The sequence below is a fragment of the Nesoenas mayeri genome, assembly GCF_963082525.1.
Source record: "Nesoenas mayeri genome assembly, chromosome: 22".
NCBI lineage: Eukaryota > Metazoa > Chordata > Aves > Columbiformes > Columbidae > Nesoenas > Nesoenas mayeri.
This window is the reverse complement of record NC_137572.1, coordinates 2,861,146-2,875,171: the sequence shown is the minus strand read 5'-3', so window position 1 is coordinate 2,875,171 and position 14,026 is coordinate 2,861,146. Positions and strand designations below refer to the sequence as shown.

General features: G+C 44.2%; 1 protein-coding gene across 1 annotated transcript; it reads right to left on the bottom strand.

Annotated features, from left to right (window-relative positions):
• Nucleotides 1–298: 298 nt before the first annotated feature.
• CRTAM (cytotoxic and regulatory T cell molecule) lies at nt 299–10,931 on the bottom strand (the record flags this gene model as incomplete). The annotated part of the gene is made up of 11 exons (XM_080357983.1): nt 299–429; nt 876–959; nt 1,323–1,469; nt 1,832–1,933; nt 2,765–2,830; nt 3,225–3,290; nt 4,099–4,266; nt 5,825–5,956; nt 6,167–6,319; nt 7,614–7,760; nt 10,883–10,931. 11 exons carry the CDS (start codon nt 10,929–10,931, stop codon nt 299–301), a joined length of 1,245 nt encoding a protein of 414 aa, XP_080214109.1.
• Between the last annotated feature and the right edge of the window lie 3,095 nt (nt 10,932–14,026).

Genomic DNA, 14,026 nt, shown 5'->3' with positions numbered 1-14,026 from the left:
TCCTCCAGCTCTCGGGGCTAATTGCATCTTCCTCTGCTGGCAGGACCTGAGCCGGGATCGATGAGCTCTGTTTCTGGCAGCGGCTAATTAAATCCTCTGAGGATTACAGGTAAATCAGTCTGTTCATTGCTAAGAGGTTTGGAGGAGCACTGGTCCCACTGTTTGAGGAAAGCAGCCCAAGCTGTGCTTTGGATTGAGGGCAGCTGCTTGTACTTGTGCTCTTTGAAATCACGTTGATGTCTGAATGCTGTAATACAAATATCAGGAAACAGTGGTGTTTCTGCACATCTCGCCGTCACTATACATTCGTTTCCCTTCCACACCCGAACAGTTTCTCACTTATTGCAATGTTTGTGTCTCTTGGATTCTTCTGCATTGTTTCTGCATATCCATCTGTTATATATTGCACGTTGGACTTCTGATTGACAACTGAAAGATAAACACACATTTATTACTGGTTTTGTGAAGGGAGGGGTACCTGCATGGTTTAAATATTGTTGGTGGTGAAATGGGGCAAGAGCCATTCAGGACAGTTTAACAATAGTAGCGTTCCTGGTATATACCATGCATATTGTTTTAAATAATATTTCAGCAGATTACATTTAGAAACCTATTGTGATTATGCAGTCTAACCTATCAGATAAAAAGCAATGATTTTCATTTCTGCATCACTCTTGCTGCAGCTATAATATCTGTGGTGGACCTTTGGTTACGAATGGTTTGGGTTTAGAATATTCAGGTTTAAAATATGCAATTTGCAAATATCTCTGCAGGGTGAGATTGACTGCAATCCGCCCTGGCTGTGGTCAGCAGCAATGGCCTAACAGGAACCAGGGTCTAACAGGAACCAGTTTATGTTGGTTAAAGCTTCTTACCGTGTCCATTCTTCTCGTGGCCTGGACCGTCTTCATTAGATTTGGACTTATAACTCTCCACTGTCTGGTCTGAAACATCATTTTCTGCGCAGAAAACAAACGTAATTAAGATGATTGATTTTGCCATGACTCTTCCCCATAAAAATCCTGAGAGACTAGTCATAAAATGGGGGCTCAATCATCCTCATCATCCAAGAGAGATGCTTAAGATAATAACTTCTTTGGCTCTCGTGGCACCTCATGCCAGCTGAAGCACGACCCGAGGCTCAGTTATAGGGACTCTGCAAACAGTTGTTTGCAACAAGTCGCAGCTGCTGTCTATGGGAGAAGGACATTTAATTGGTGGCTGGAGGAGCTGTGTCTTGTCTCCGCTCAACAGGCTCCTCACTTCTCCAGCCCCTCCGAACAAAGCAGCACCAGCAGCTGCTGGACGCGGCCACCACTCACCTCTCTTCCACACTCCGTGAGCTTTCTTCAGCTTCCTCATAAAGAGCAGGACAATGATGAGCAGCACGAAAATCAGAGCAGCCACCAGGATGGGCAGCAGGAGATTCTTCTCCTTCGTTTCGATGCCTTCAGGCTGCACGTTTTGCTCTGTAAAAAAGGCAGGTGCATGGCTGTGTTGTTAAATAGCTTCCTGTGTGTCTCTGGTAGTTAGGACAAAATGATAGATCCTGGACCAGGCCAGATGAACATGGTGGGAGTGCAGAAGTCACCTTATTGGACTTAATTTTAGGCTGAGGTAAAATTTTTTCTACTTGTATCAGCAAGAAAAGCTGTTGGAAATTGGTAGACTTGTGCCCTAGCACAATGAACAGTAACATTTAGCATTTTTTCTAGATGCTAAAAATGGTAATTACCCATGTAATTACCATTATGAGGTCAGAGAGAACCAGCTTGCTGTAAGAAAGCTTGTTGCGTGTTTGGAAACTGTCACTGAACTCATGAGTTCGTACCGAAGGTGATGGTGGAAATCACAGTTACATTTTCAGTTGCTGGTGCGTCTGGCGTGGAAATCTTCTCTTCTGTGACGTTGCCATTGAATGATGTTTCAGCCCCTGGAGGATTGGAAATGAGAATGTAGCGCTTCTAAACAAATATAAACGAAGAGTTCCTGTATTTCTAAGCCAGCTGATTGATTCTTTTCCCCACAGGGCTTGTCGCACTAAGCAGGCACCTTTGCCCACCTGGGTGGGTTTTGGCCAACCCATTTGGGCAGCGGAGCTCTTCGTTCTTCTGCTGGCAACAGTTCCTCAGCTCGGAACCTGCAGCCTGCTCCGTGCACAGATAATTGTTGTTGAACAGTGCCATCTAGTGCAACCGTCCAGGGAAGCCCAGCCTGGCGCACACACCTGCTGCTGCTATGGCTGATGTTCTGCATCTAACAGGTTCTGTCTGCTTTCATGGTTGTAAAACTGAAGGCTCCCCGCACAAGAAAGAAGTGCTGGTTTTATGTTACATGTGGGTTAGTGATGCGGAATGTAATGCTGTTCTCAGTAGCATTTCTGTCCTGGTTTGGTAAATTCATGTAACTAAGACCGAACTTACAAGTAGATGTGACATCGGGCTGGAGGTTTTGCTGGGTTGGTGTTGATGCGGAGCTGCTAACTACTGGATCTTCTGGTACTGTAGAAGGGATGGTTAGTTGCTCAGATCCTAAAGGAAAACCCCCCAAACCCAAGGTAAATATCAGAAGAGACACTTTGCCATGGAACTGATCCATGAAAAATGAAAGCTGCTCTGGTATGCTCCATGCTCCGGGCTGTTTGGGTTGCTCTATCTGATCTGTGGTTAGAGTTACAGTCCCACCCTCCCACCTTCAGCTTTCCTGTCCTCTGAATGTATTTAATGCTATAAAAAGAGGAGAAAAATGAAAGTGAAACCCTTACCATTATGTTGTGGGTAGCCTGGAGCAGAGGCTGTGCTGCTGTTCAGATCCGACTCTGCTGCAGCCACTGGGGAAGAAAACCAAAGCGGTTGTGAAGCCTGAGCAAAATGTCCCTGGGTGCTGATGGCAACTGCTCTTTTGCAGCCCTAGTTCTACGTAAAGATGCTGCACGACATTTTCTGTGATAGATACTGTGTTTATCTGCCTTGCGCATTAATTAAGTAAAGGCCAAGCAGTTAATACGTACCTGGAGATGGCTCATTCTCAGTTGCATGTGTATTGACCTCTGGCGCAGCTGGTGCAGGATCTGTATTTGTCACTGAAAAAACCCAACAATGGTACAACTTTCAGAACACTTTATAAGCATTTGTTGAATCAAGCAATCTAAGGAAGAACTTTCCTGTCCTCTGAACGTATTTAATGCTATGAAAAGAGGAGACAAATGAAAGTGAAACCCTTACCATTATGTTGTGGGTAGCCTGGAGCAGAGGCTGTGCTGCTGTTCAGATCCGACTCTGCTGCAGCCACTGGGGAAGAAAACCAAAGCGGTTGTGAAGCCTGAGCAAAATGTCCCTGGGTGCTGATGGCAACTGCTCTTTTGCAGCCCTAGTTCTACGTAGAGATGCTGCACAATATTTTCTGTGATAGATACTGTGTTTATCTGCCTTGCACATTAATTAAGAAAAGGCCAAGCAGTTAATGCCTACCTGGAGATTGCTCATTCTCAGTTGCATGTGTATTGACCTCTAGCGCAGCTGGTGCAGGATATGTATTTTTCTCTGAAAAAAACCCAACAGTACAAATTTATAAGCATTATAATATACTTTATAAGCATTTGTTGAATCAAGCAATCTAAGGAAGAACAAGGTAAGAAGAATCAGAGTGATCCTAAAGATGAGTAAATGGGCAGAAGGCAAACTATAAGAATTATTAGAAAAGCAGCTTCAGTGTTAATTTCCATTTACACCCTGCTAGCTTCCCAGCTGGATGTGTCTAATACACAGAAGACGTGGAGAGCTCACTGCTTTTTAGGAACATGAACTTTGAATTATATTTAAAGCTTTAGGCCAAACATGCCTGAATTCTAGCAGCAGCACTGGGGAACTGACCAGTCTGGGCTGCTGTGACTTAACATTTAATGCATTTTAAGGTAGTTAAGAAGCATTAAAAAAGCCCCCAAATATTAGCTTGGAGTTCTTCTTGTGCCCCAGGTGGCCCTCATTTAAAAATAGATCCTACACACACAGCAGTAGCCTATGGGCTTCAGCTTTGCATCACTTCCCCCACTTCAGAGAGGTAAACCGGGATAGTCTCAGCTCAAGGAGCCTGCAGTACCCGTCCTAGGGATGTCCTCAAAGTGGAAAGATGCCATCAGCTTCTCTTTCAGTGCTTGGTGGCGAACGATGCAGCTGGCGGTTGACCCGGGCCCATAGGCGAGGACTGTCAGCCTGCTGGTTGTGGTCCATTTCTTCCCATCCGCTTCTAACTTGTGCTTAGTGTCACCTAGACACCCATTGCAAGAAAACATTTAAGTGCTTTCTAGTCAAGAGCAATTTAATGAAAAACCTTCCAGGCGCTATCTGCATTACTGGGCTCTGCTAAAGCAGCGCGTGATTACTGCGCACAAGTGGTTCATTGTGTAAATGGATTACACGGGCACCCGAAGGCAGCGAGGTCATGTTTTCTTCCTCGGCGGCTGTTTAAGTGCAGGTGTCGCTGCATCTCCTGCGCTCACCCCAAAGCCTCCGCTCTGTTTCACCACTCGTGTGGGGAAATTGCCCTGCAGGACTGTGGCGAAATGGCCACTTTTGGTCCTCACTGAACAGAATAAATTGCTTTTCTATGTGCCACAGCCATGCAAGGACCTGCTGTTTGCAGCATGACCGAGATCTAGAAAAGTTCTGGTTCTGCTATGTGGTAATCCAAGGGCATTGATTTTGTGTCTTAATAACTGTGGATTTGTTAGCCAGAATGTAAAAAGAAGTCATTAAATTTGTATTACTGTGCAGTATTTATGATTGTAATAAATAAGCATTGGTGCAACTCTGTTAAATTTTGTACAAGTCAGTGCAGGTTTGACTCTTCCCTTTTTGCAGTGGGCTAAAGTTAACCAAAGATTAATTGCCTTGCCATAATGAATTAGAGAGAGCCACGTAACTTGTCTGATGTAGTTCCTGGTCCTCTAGGTAATACTGACTTCTAATCATTTATACAAAATGGAAAAATAAAGGTGTATTTCATGTGGCAGAGACATCTTTGAATAGCGCTGGTGGAGAGGAAGGTTTTCTCAGATGTTTAACTTAAATGCCCAAGGTGGCACAATAATCTCTACTGTCTGTAATGCCACAGCTCTCTGGAAACAAACTGTATTCTCTTGATCTGTTACCCTTCGTAACACCTTTATTTCTTAAATGAAAGAAATTAGTTGTTTCCAAATTAGCCTTTACAGATAACTTGCCATATCATAGACACCACTCCGGGTATTTTTCTCAGACTTTGATACGGGTGTACATTTCCTGTGTAATGTGCTACAGTTACAGCTAATAAACTAGTTATTATTAGAACATGGTCTTCAAAGGAGCTGTTTATATAGTACACAAATAAAGCTGAGCTATGTGGTGGCTCCGAGCATGTTAACAAGAGGGAAAGGCTGGTGTGTGCCCGAGCTGCTCAGCAAAGCTGAGCAAAATCTACCGCTTACAACATGAAAATGGTTATAATGGATTTGTTAACTGGCTTTATATTTGGCCTTTGAAAATTGTGCCGCCGGTTTTGGTTTCATTTTATATCAGTGGAATTTTGCTCCAGACTCTCAAGAGATTCTGGTGCCAAGTGGTTGTTTTGTGCTGAACGTGAGCAAAGCAGATCAGCCTTTCTCTTGCATGAACACTGAATTCAACGCTGGCACCACGGGGGCTGAGCTGTACAGAATGAGCAGAGGATCAGTGTAGTCCCAGCAAATATGTTACAGAAGGTGTTTCACCCTCCAATATTTTTAAACATACCCAAGGCTGATAAGGAGAAATTGTTAGTAATCAGTCCATGATCCTTTCACACTTACCGGGGAGCTCTATGCCATTGTCCAACAGCCAGGTGACCTTGGGCTGTGGTTTACACCCATGGGTATAGCAAGACAGCGTAATGCTGCTTTCTGTGTCCCGGGATACTTCCAGTACTGGATTAGAAGGAGCAGCTGCAGCAAGAAGATTTAGAATCAGTCACAGTACATCTTTCCACTGATTTTTATGGATGGCTGCATACATAGCGTTGTTCTGGGGGACTGAGCTAAGACCGGGATGACGGTGTGTTAAGCACCATGCAGTTGTATGCAAAAATGCATCTCTGGAGTCGAGGGGCTGGCTTTGTTCTGCTCCTCTGGAGCAAAGCAGGTGAGGGAACTTACCTAATACCTCAACGGTCTTGTTCTTGCTTTTGAATGGGACGCCATAGTAGAAGCACTTATAGACACCTTCATCGTGCACGGTTACGTTAGACAGTTGGATGGCTAATTCCTCCTTTGAATAATGGATAAGTTTGTACCTCCGATCTCTTAAAGCTGTAAGGAAAATAAAACCCAGCATGCTATGTGTCTTGGTGCATAAAAGGAAGACAGATAATCAAAGCAGTAATGAACGAGGAGGTTTTCTTTATTGCATTTTTAAAATTCATCAACAGTTGATGTAAGGGAGCAGTTCTAGCACAGAGGTCGCAGTAAACTGAAGAAAAAGGGAAACATGCTGCCAGTGGGGAAAATTAGATGTTTTTTCTTGCTTTTATTATCAGGGGCTCTTATTCCTGTGTGAGGATTTGATATGTGGTCAGAACAGCAATATGACCTTTGAACACCAAGCATAGATGCATGAACTGAGGAGCTTTCCCTTCCCCATTCCCCAAGCCTTTACCTGGCCGCGAACAAACAACTTCCCCTCTTTGGCTGTATTTTGTGATATATAAATGAACGCTATGGTCAGCCCACACCTCTTTATTACCTGCTTATTAATTGGCTGTTTCGCTTCCCCTATCCTTGCCAAATCACCTTGGTTTTAATGAGCCCGCCTCCTAGACTATCTGTACTGTGTCCCCTTTCTCTCTCTATACTTTTAAATCTTCGCTTCATCCCTCTTGCTGGGTGACCCATCGGAGTCTTCGGGGTCAGGCCAGCAAGTCACAGGGACTTTTCCCACAATCGCAGCACAGAAAGTGCAACTTTTCTGCCCTTAAATTGAACTGAAACTGGGGACGTGTATCAGTCACGGGGGACAAAAAGACCTCCAAAACGGTTGTGTTTTTTTTCTTAGGTACCCAACATTATTGGGATAAATCCCAGTCAGTGTTATCATTAAAACCTGAAGCTTTAAGAAGAAGGGATGCTGACTAGGTGTTGTACAAATGGGGAGTCCTCAGCTTGCAGAGCTGTTGAATTCAGACCAAAAGGAGGGGAGATAAGGACAGATAGATGTGAGGTATAGGGAGTGGAAGGGAATATAATAAGCATAACTTTGGCTTTGTCAGCACATATTAGAAACCACTGCCTGTCAAATTCCCCAATGAGCAGAAGAGCACCCAGGGCTCTCAGGCATGTCCTCACCCATCTCTCTTGTAAGGCAGGAGTGGGGTTTTGTGCTTATCTCTTGGTGCTGGTGGTAACTATGGTTTATTGGTAAAAGCTCTAGTGCCAGACCACTCTTGTGGGGGGTTTCCATTTCATCAGCTTCCTGCAGAGAGGGGCTGAGTGTGAAACCACCTCGAGCGGTTGGGTAGCAGCTGAGTCAGCCTGGCCATGGAAAGCCCACCCCGGAGTGACCCTCCAGCCCCCCGTGGAAAGTGTTGCCTTCAATTTTCACACTTACCCCGCTGGGTGTTCAGGAAAATGCCAAAACCATGAGGGTTTAACCACTGCCGGGCAGAACTGCCGTCACCGCTGAGGCTGCAGCGCAGATTTAGGTCTTCACCTTCCTTCAGAGTTACGGTTTCACTGCCAGCTCCTGGAAAATCCCCTGCCAGAGGTGAGGGGGAAAAACCATGTATGAACATGTGACAAAAATGTTTCACGCAGAGTAATATGCCAGCTTTCCCTTTTTTTTTTCCATGGGTGTAAAGGTTTTCTTACATTGGGAAACTTGCCCATACAATTGTACTGATATCAATAAATCACAGTCATTAGATAGGTCACCACAGCTGCTGGGTAAGACTTGTACCAGAGGTCTGTGATCTTCATCTGCCAGCACAACCAGATTTAGTTATTGAATGTTATTCCACACAAGCCATTGAATAATTGATAGGAGACCCTTTTATCTATATCTATATCTATATCTATATCTATATCTATATCTATATCTATATCTATATCTATATCTATATCTATATCTATATCTATATCTATATCTATATCATCTATATCTATATCTATATCTATATCTATATCTATATCTATATCTATATCTATATCTATATCTATATCTATATCTATATCTATATCATCTATATCTATATCATCTATATCTATATCATCTATATCTATATCATCTATATCTATATCATCTATATATCTATATCTATGTCATCTATATCTATATCATCTATATATCTATATCTATGTCATCTATATCTATCATCTATATCTATAATCTATATCTATATCATCTATATATCTATATCTATATCATCTATATCTATATATCTATATCTATATATCTATATCTATATATCTATATCATCTATATCTATATCATCTATATCTATATCATCTATATCATCTATATATCTATATCTATATCATCTATATCTATATCATCTATATCTATATGTATATGTAACCCTGTATGTTAATACAAACAGGAATTTTCATTATTCCATGTTCCCTTCTGGAGCTGCTGGACGTGCTCGAGCAGTGAATGATTAGCCCCTTGCAAAATGAGGCTTTTTTACTCAAAAAGCGTAATGCTGCCACTGCTTTGAACTGGCTTTGAAACTTCTTTCGCAGGCAAGATCTGCAAACCCGGCCTGGCAGAGGTTCCTAAAATGAAATGTCATTCTGTGTCTTTCTATCTCATTTTACAGGCAGTAAAGTGTGTTTTGTTCTCTCCAGACATTCTAAGATACTTTGTGAAAATACGTGATGCCCTGGAATGAATTGTTTTCTCCAGAAAAAGCATGTACTGCAGAAATTACTAATAGCAGTGCCCAGCTCAGAGTTCAGTAAATAGGCAGTGAGAGGGGTTTATTTTCATCTCTGTGTTGTGTGGATTGATTTTATTTTCTAGGTAGCTGTGTGCTGCAGGTTCCTGCTACACACACGACCACTTCAGCTTGGGGAAATGAACCTGCCGGGCTTCAGGAATGCTTTTCATTTTCATCAGAGATATTTAAACATCTATCAGCAATGCAGCTCGGGTCGTTTGCCAAGGAGCGGTAGCAAAAGGAAAACCTTGCAGCGGTTCTGCTTGTGAAACCCTGTGTCGGGAGGGGGCAAGAGGGCCGTGCTGTGGTTTCCACAGGGCCCGTCTGCGTTGTGTTCAGTGATAGTTTCCTGTCGCCAACAGCTTTCAGGGGCTTTCAGCTCACTCCTTTTGAGGCGAGAGCAGCAAGACCGAACCAGAAAAGGGAGAGGTGTTGCTTGCTTCTCTAAACCAGCGAGCAGCAGCCCCCAGAGCAGAGCATAAACAGAATTTCCGTGAGCGACCGTGGCTGCGTTCAGACCATGACTCACAGGTCAAGTTTCCTTCCATGCACAGGGGGTGGTTTGATGGGTCTCCAAACCACTGTAGCCCACCATGGCACAGTTGTGGTGACACGGGACATGCGCCAGTCCCAGCTCTAGAGGACAGTGATTCTTGTACCCTGTGGATCCCAGGTGCCCTGGGTACCTGGAAAGATTAGTCCAGCATCAAGTACAGTGATATATCCACCTTCTTGGCAAGACAGAGCAGCAATTTCATGCTAGAAATTGCAGGATGCAACCGAGCAGAATGCCTCTGGTTGCTCTAATTTGAGCCTTTAGAAAGCACACAGAGCTTATTGCAGTGATACGCACTCAATGCATAACTTCAGAGTTATCTTTAAAACTGGAGCCTGTAGAGAAATCGTATTTAATGGGTTATTTTTGACCTGTGGCTGCTGAACCTGTGAGTGGGAGCCTGAATTAATTCTGGTGGCCAAGCGCAGGGAGCAGTTGTCAGCAGGCACGAATTCTTCATGCATTAGTCTGGCAATATTGGGGGAAGAGGGGTCGTGCACTGAAACAGAGCGGAAGCTGCTGATTTGGAGCACATCTGCTGTTCAGCTAGGATATAATTGGCAGCTTCTTCTGTTAAACACAAGCAATGGTAATAAAATATCCTAAGCAAGCAGTATTACAGAATGCTTGTTTAGATTGGATGGGTCCGATGTTAGCAATACCTTTATGTACAAGAGTATTACCAAAGCATCAGCAATAGCACTGCTGTGTTTTCTGCTCCAGCATTTAAGAAAGGAGAGGGACTGTTCTTCAATGAGATCTTTTGAGGTCCCTTCCAATCCCAAACATACTGTGATACTGTGAACCAGACTCGTGCCTGCGTTCCTCCCGCAAAGCTCAGCTTAAGTCTTTCCCTATTTGAAATAGTCAAACGTGAACCTCATACGCTCTCCTGTGTATGAAGGCGAGGGGATTAGCAAAGTCGGTATGAGCTGCATCCTCTAGTAGGAGTAAGGAGGTTGACCATTTAAAGTGCTTTTCAATTTCAAAGTCCTTTGCAAGAGGTTTCTAAATTACTCTGGCTTCTTATATTAGCATCTTTTTACACAATATGTGACCAGAGGCGTACAAAGACCTCCAAGCCATGACAGCAAGCAGCAATCTGCTGTCCAGATTTAAGGGAGAATCTTTCCATTTGCCAATGCTTTGCCATCTCAAGCATGCCAGGAGGTGAACTGATCTCCTGGAAACTGGGTTGAGCAGTCAGCTGCAATTCAGCACCAGCGCGCTTTGGAACTTTGGTGACAATACAGCATTGTCAACAAGAAAACAACAACAGCAAAGCCGCTTCGCATGTTGTGTGCCCCAAAGCTCTGGAAATCGCGTTCTCCAAGCTGACTGCTTGCAAAGGGGACGTGGTATAAAGCAACGCGTACTGCTTACCTTGCATCAGGAACAGAGCCACGACGTGCAGCACCCTGGTGAAAGTCATGGTGCGCTGCGGGCGAGACGCTCTGTGCTGGTTTCCTCTGTCTGCCGGGGCCACGGGGTCCCTTTTCAGCACCGGGGGAGCAGATTTACCGTGACTTCATCACTGCGGGTTCTCTGCCTCCTTTCCTCTCCCTCCATTCCACTCTCGCGTTTCCTAGGTGTTGGCGGCTGCTGAGAAATCTGTGACCTCACAGGTCCCTAAAATGAAACTGGTGGGTGACAGGAGCGGTGGCGCTTCACCTCGCACCCCCCCGGCTCTGTCTGCTCAGCATCTGTGTGGGGGTGATGTATAGAGAGGGGAAAGCACCTAAAGGTGCAGTGATCCTACAGGTGCACTGTGCACGGTTTAATTCCCCAAGATGGGGGGCGCCCTGGAAGGGAGAGATTATTAGGTGAGCAGTGCTGTTGTGCAGTAGTTGAAGGTTGCTTGAAAACCCAGCTGAATGGTTCAAATCCCTGGAAAAAATAGCCTTGCATCACTCTGCATCTTATACCTCTGTGTACAGGAGGTTTGCATTGCTCTGCTTGCAGGGATGCCAGCAAAACAAATAACCAGAGAAACAGAATTAGCTGCGTGTGGTTTGTGGCTCTCCGGGGAATTAAGAGCATTGGGGAGGTGGTTGTGAAAGGTTCGCTGAGCACCAAAGCATCGAGGAGGTCCCAGGGGACCGACCGGTGGCACAATCTGGGTTTCCCATGTCCTGATTATTTCAGGGCGCACTCAAGCTTTTCATGTCTCCTGGGTGCATGATGTCCAGCAACATTGCAAGGTTTGTCCAAACCTCTTTCCATGGCGTAACCATGAGTGCTGATTCCAAAAAGGCTTCGGCAAATCCTCTTCTGGCAGTTCCCTGCAACTGCCCGACATTCACTGCGAATGACTGATACGGTCAAAATGAGCTGATAAAATAAGAAGTGTGGTGTAAATCCCACGTGTGTTCACAGGGCACAAGTTTGAGTGAATGGGCCAAAATGGTTAGTTATAAATACATTACGCATTTCAGTTCCAATTCACTACAACCTGTTTCCATTAAACCTTCAGGTGCATGGAAGTGCATCACGCAGTGTATCTCTGACTCTAAAAAGCTCTGGCTTTTGTGTTAATCATAATAGGATGGGTTTTATTGGAAAACAGAGCTATAGGCCATGAAGTTTAGTGTCGTTAGTTGGTTCAAAAGGAGTCTTGCTGGCTGATTAAATTACTGCTGGATTAAAAGATCCAGATTATGAAAGATATGTGTTGAGAAGGTAAGAAGTGCTTTGGTGTAGTTGTGCTTCCAGTTCCACACATCTAAACTTGACAGTAAAATAATTCTGGGAGGGGAAAAGCCATCAAGCAATAGAGAGACTGGATGATCTTTTGAGGTCCCTTCCAACCCCTGACATCCTGTGATTCTGTGAAATCACCTGCGTCCAACCCAGAGGGAAAACTGTTCCTGTGCAGTAGATGGAAAACCAGACTTGAGATAGTTTTGTGCCATCTGCTGTCAAATAGATGAACTTCATCTTTTGGTGGAGGGAAGGAAAATGCAGCTCAAATTGCCCATTCTTCATGCTTCTGAGGCTGCCACCCCATCCAGGGCCATTGCAGGTCTGTGTCAGGACATTCTCTCCACCTAATCCGAGGTGCTTGAGAGGAGAATGTAAACGGGCACGGGAAGGTGTGGGTGCGCGGCAGCTTTATTAAATCACCTACGAGACATTTTTGTCCGACTTCCGAGAAATCCATTTAATGTAATAAGCAAATTAAAACGCGATGGTTGTTTTAACAGTTGTTAGCACTTGAAAACAAGATTAAAACCAACCAATAAATCCCCCCCAAATAAAAAAATACAGATGTCACAGGTAATTACAGCTATTTTTGGCAATACAATTATTGGGTTTTTTTTAAACAGCAAACGTTTTTCTCAAATAAATACAATCTGCTCACACTAAAAAACATAATAAACAGAACGATACATGTTTGAAATGAAAATAAAAAGTATCCACTGATAACATCAAGTTTTAAGAGACGTCCACAGAGAGGAACTTCAGAAAATACGTTTTAATGGGAAGTAATAGAAGGGAACTGGCTGTGTATTTTCTGTTCTGTATCACATATGGTGCATGAATAGTCCCCAGGGAACACGTATTTGAGGAAGTGGTGAGAAGTGAGAAGCGGTTCAGAGCGTACGCAGCCAATCAGTTTTGTTTCCATTCATTCCCTCATTCGCCATTTTAAGCACGTCTGCTCCCACCAGCGTTTCGCATGGATTTTAAAGTTCAAATGATGAAAAAAAATTCAAACCCCACAAACTATTAAGGCTTCCCCTCTAAACAATAGTTTGCATGTGGAATTTCAAGTTGTGCGGCGCCGCAGATTAATTTGGAGCTGTGGGTTTAAAGGAGGGTTGGTTGACTGCAGCCTAACTCGGCTATTTAGTGTCCTGCTTTTTGAAATGAATATCATCAGATACTAAATATCGTTCTGCTTCTGCGTGCGTTTCTCAAATCAGGGCTGGAAGGGCTCAACCCTGCACTGATGAGTCCTCCAAATTCCTCGTTAAAGCAGTGACGAGTGCGGCAGGACCAGGCTTTGTGCATCTTCATCCCCAGCCTGAGGAAACGATGAGAAATCTCCCTCTTTGTTCCCTTAGGCCCTGGCTCAGGATCCAGAGGGTGAAGCAGGAGCTGAGTTTGTCACAGTGCTGTAAAACCCCCTCCCCATCCTTTTCATCCACGCTCAGGGATGACAGAACCCACATCCCTGAGATATCCCTACCTCGGGGGGCAAAATAATACGCCGGGAAATAGCGCTTCAGCACCCTTTCCACCCTCTTTGTTTTGGAGATTTACCACGTGTGTTCACTAATGGTAATTCCTGCAGAGTTCTTGTGAACAACCACTGATTTGGCGATGTAAGTTATCACTTTCATAATAACGCAGACCCTAGAGGTGATCACCCGTTCTACCATCAGCTGACTTCTGCAACTCTTTGGACCGAGTGAAAAGGGAAATAAGTTATAGACTGGGTCCTTAGTTTGCATAAAGAAGCAAAGCTCTGTTGACTTGAGTTTTACACTCACAGAGAACCCGTCTGCTTGCTCAGAGGGTCCA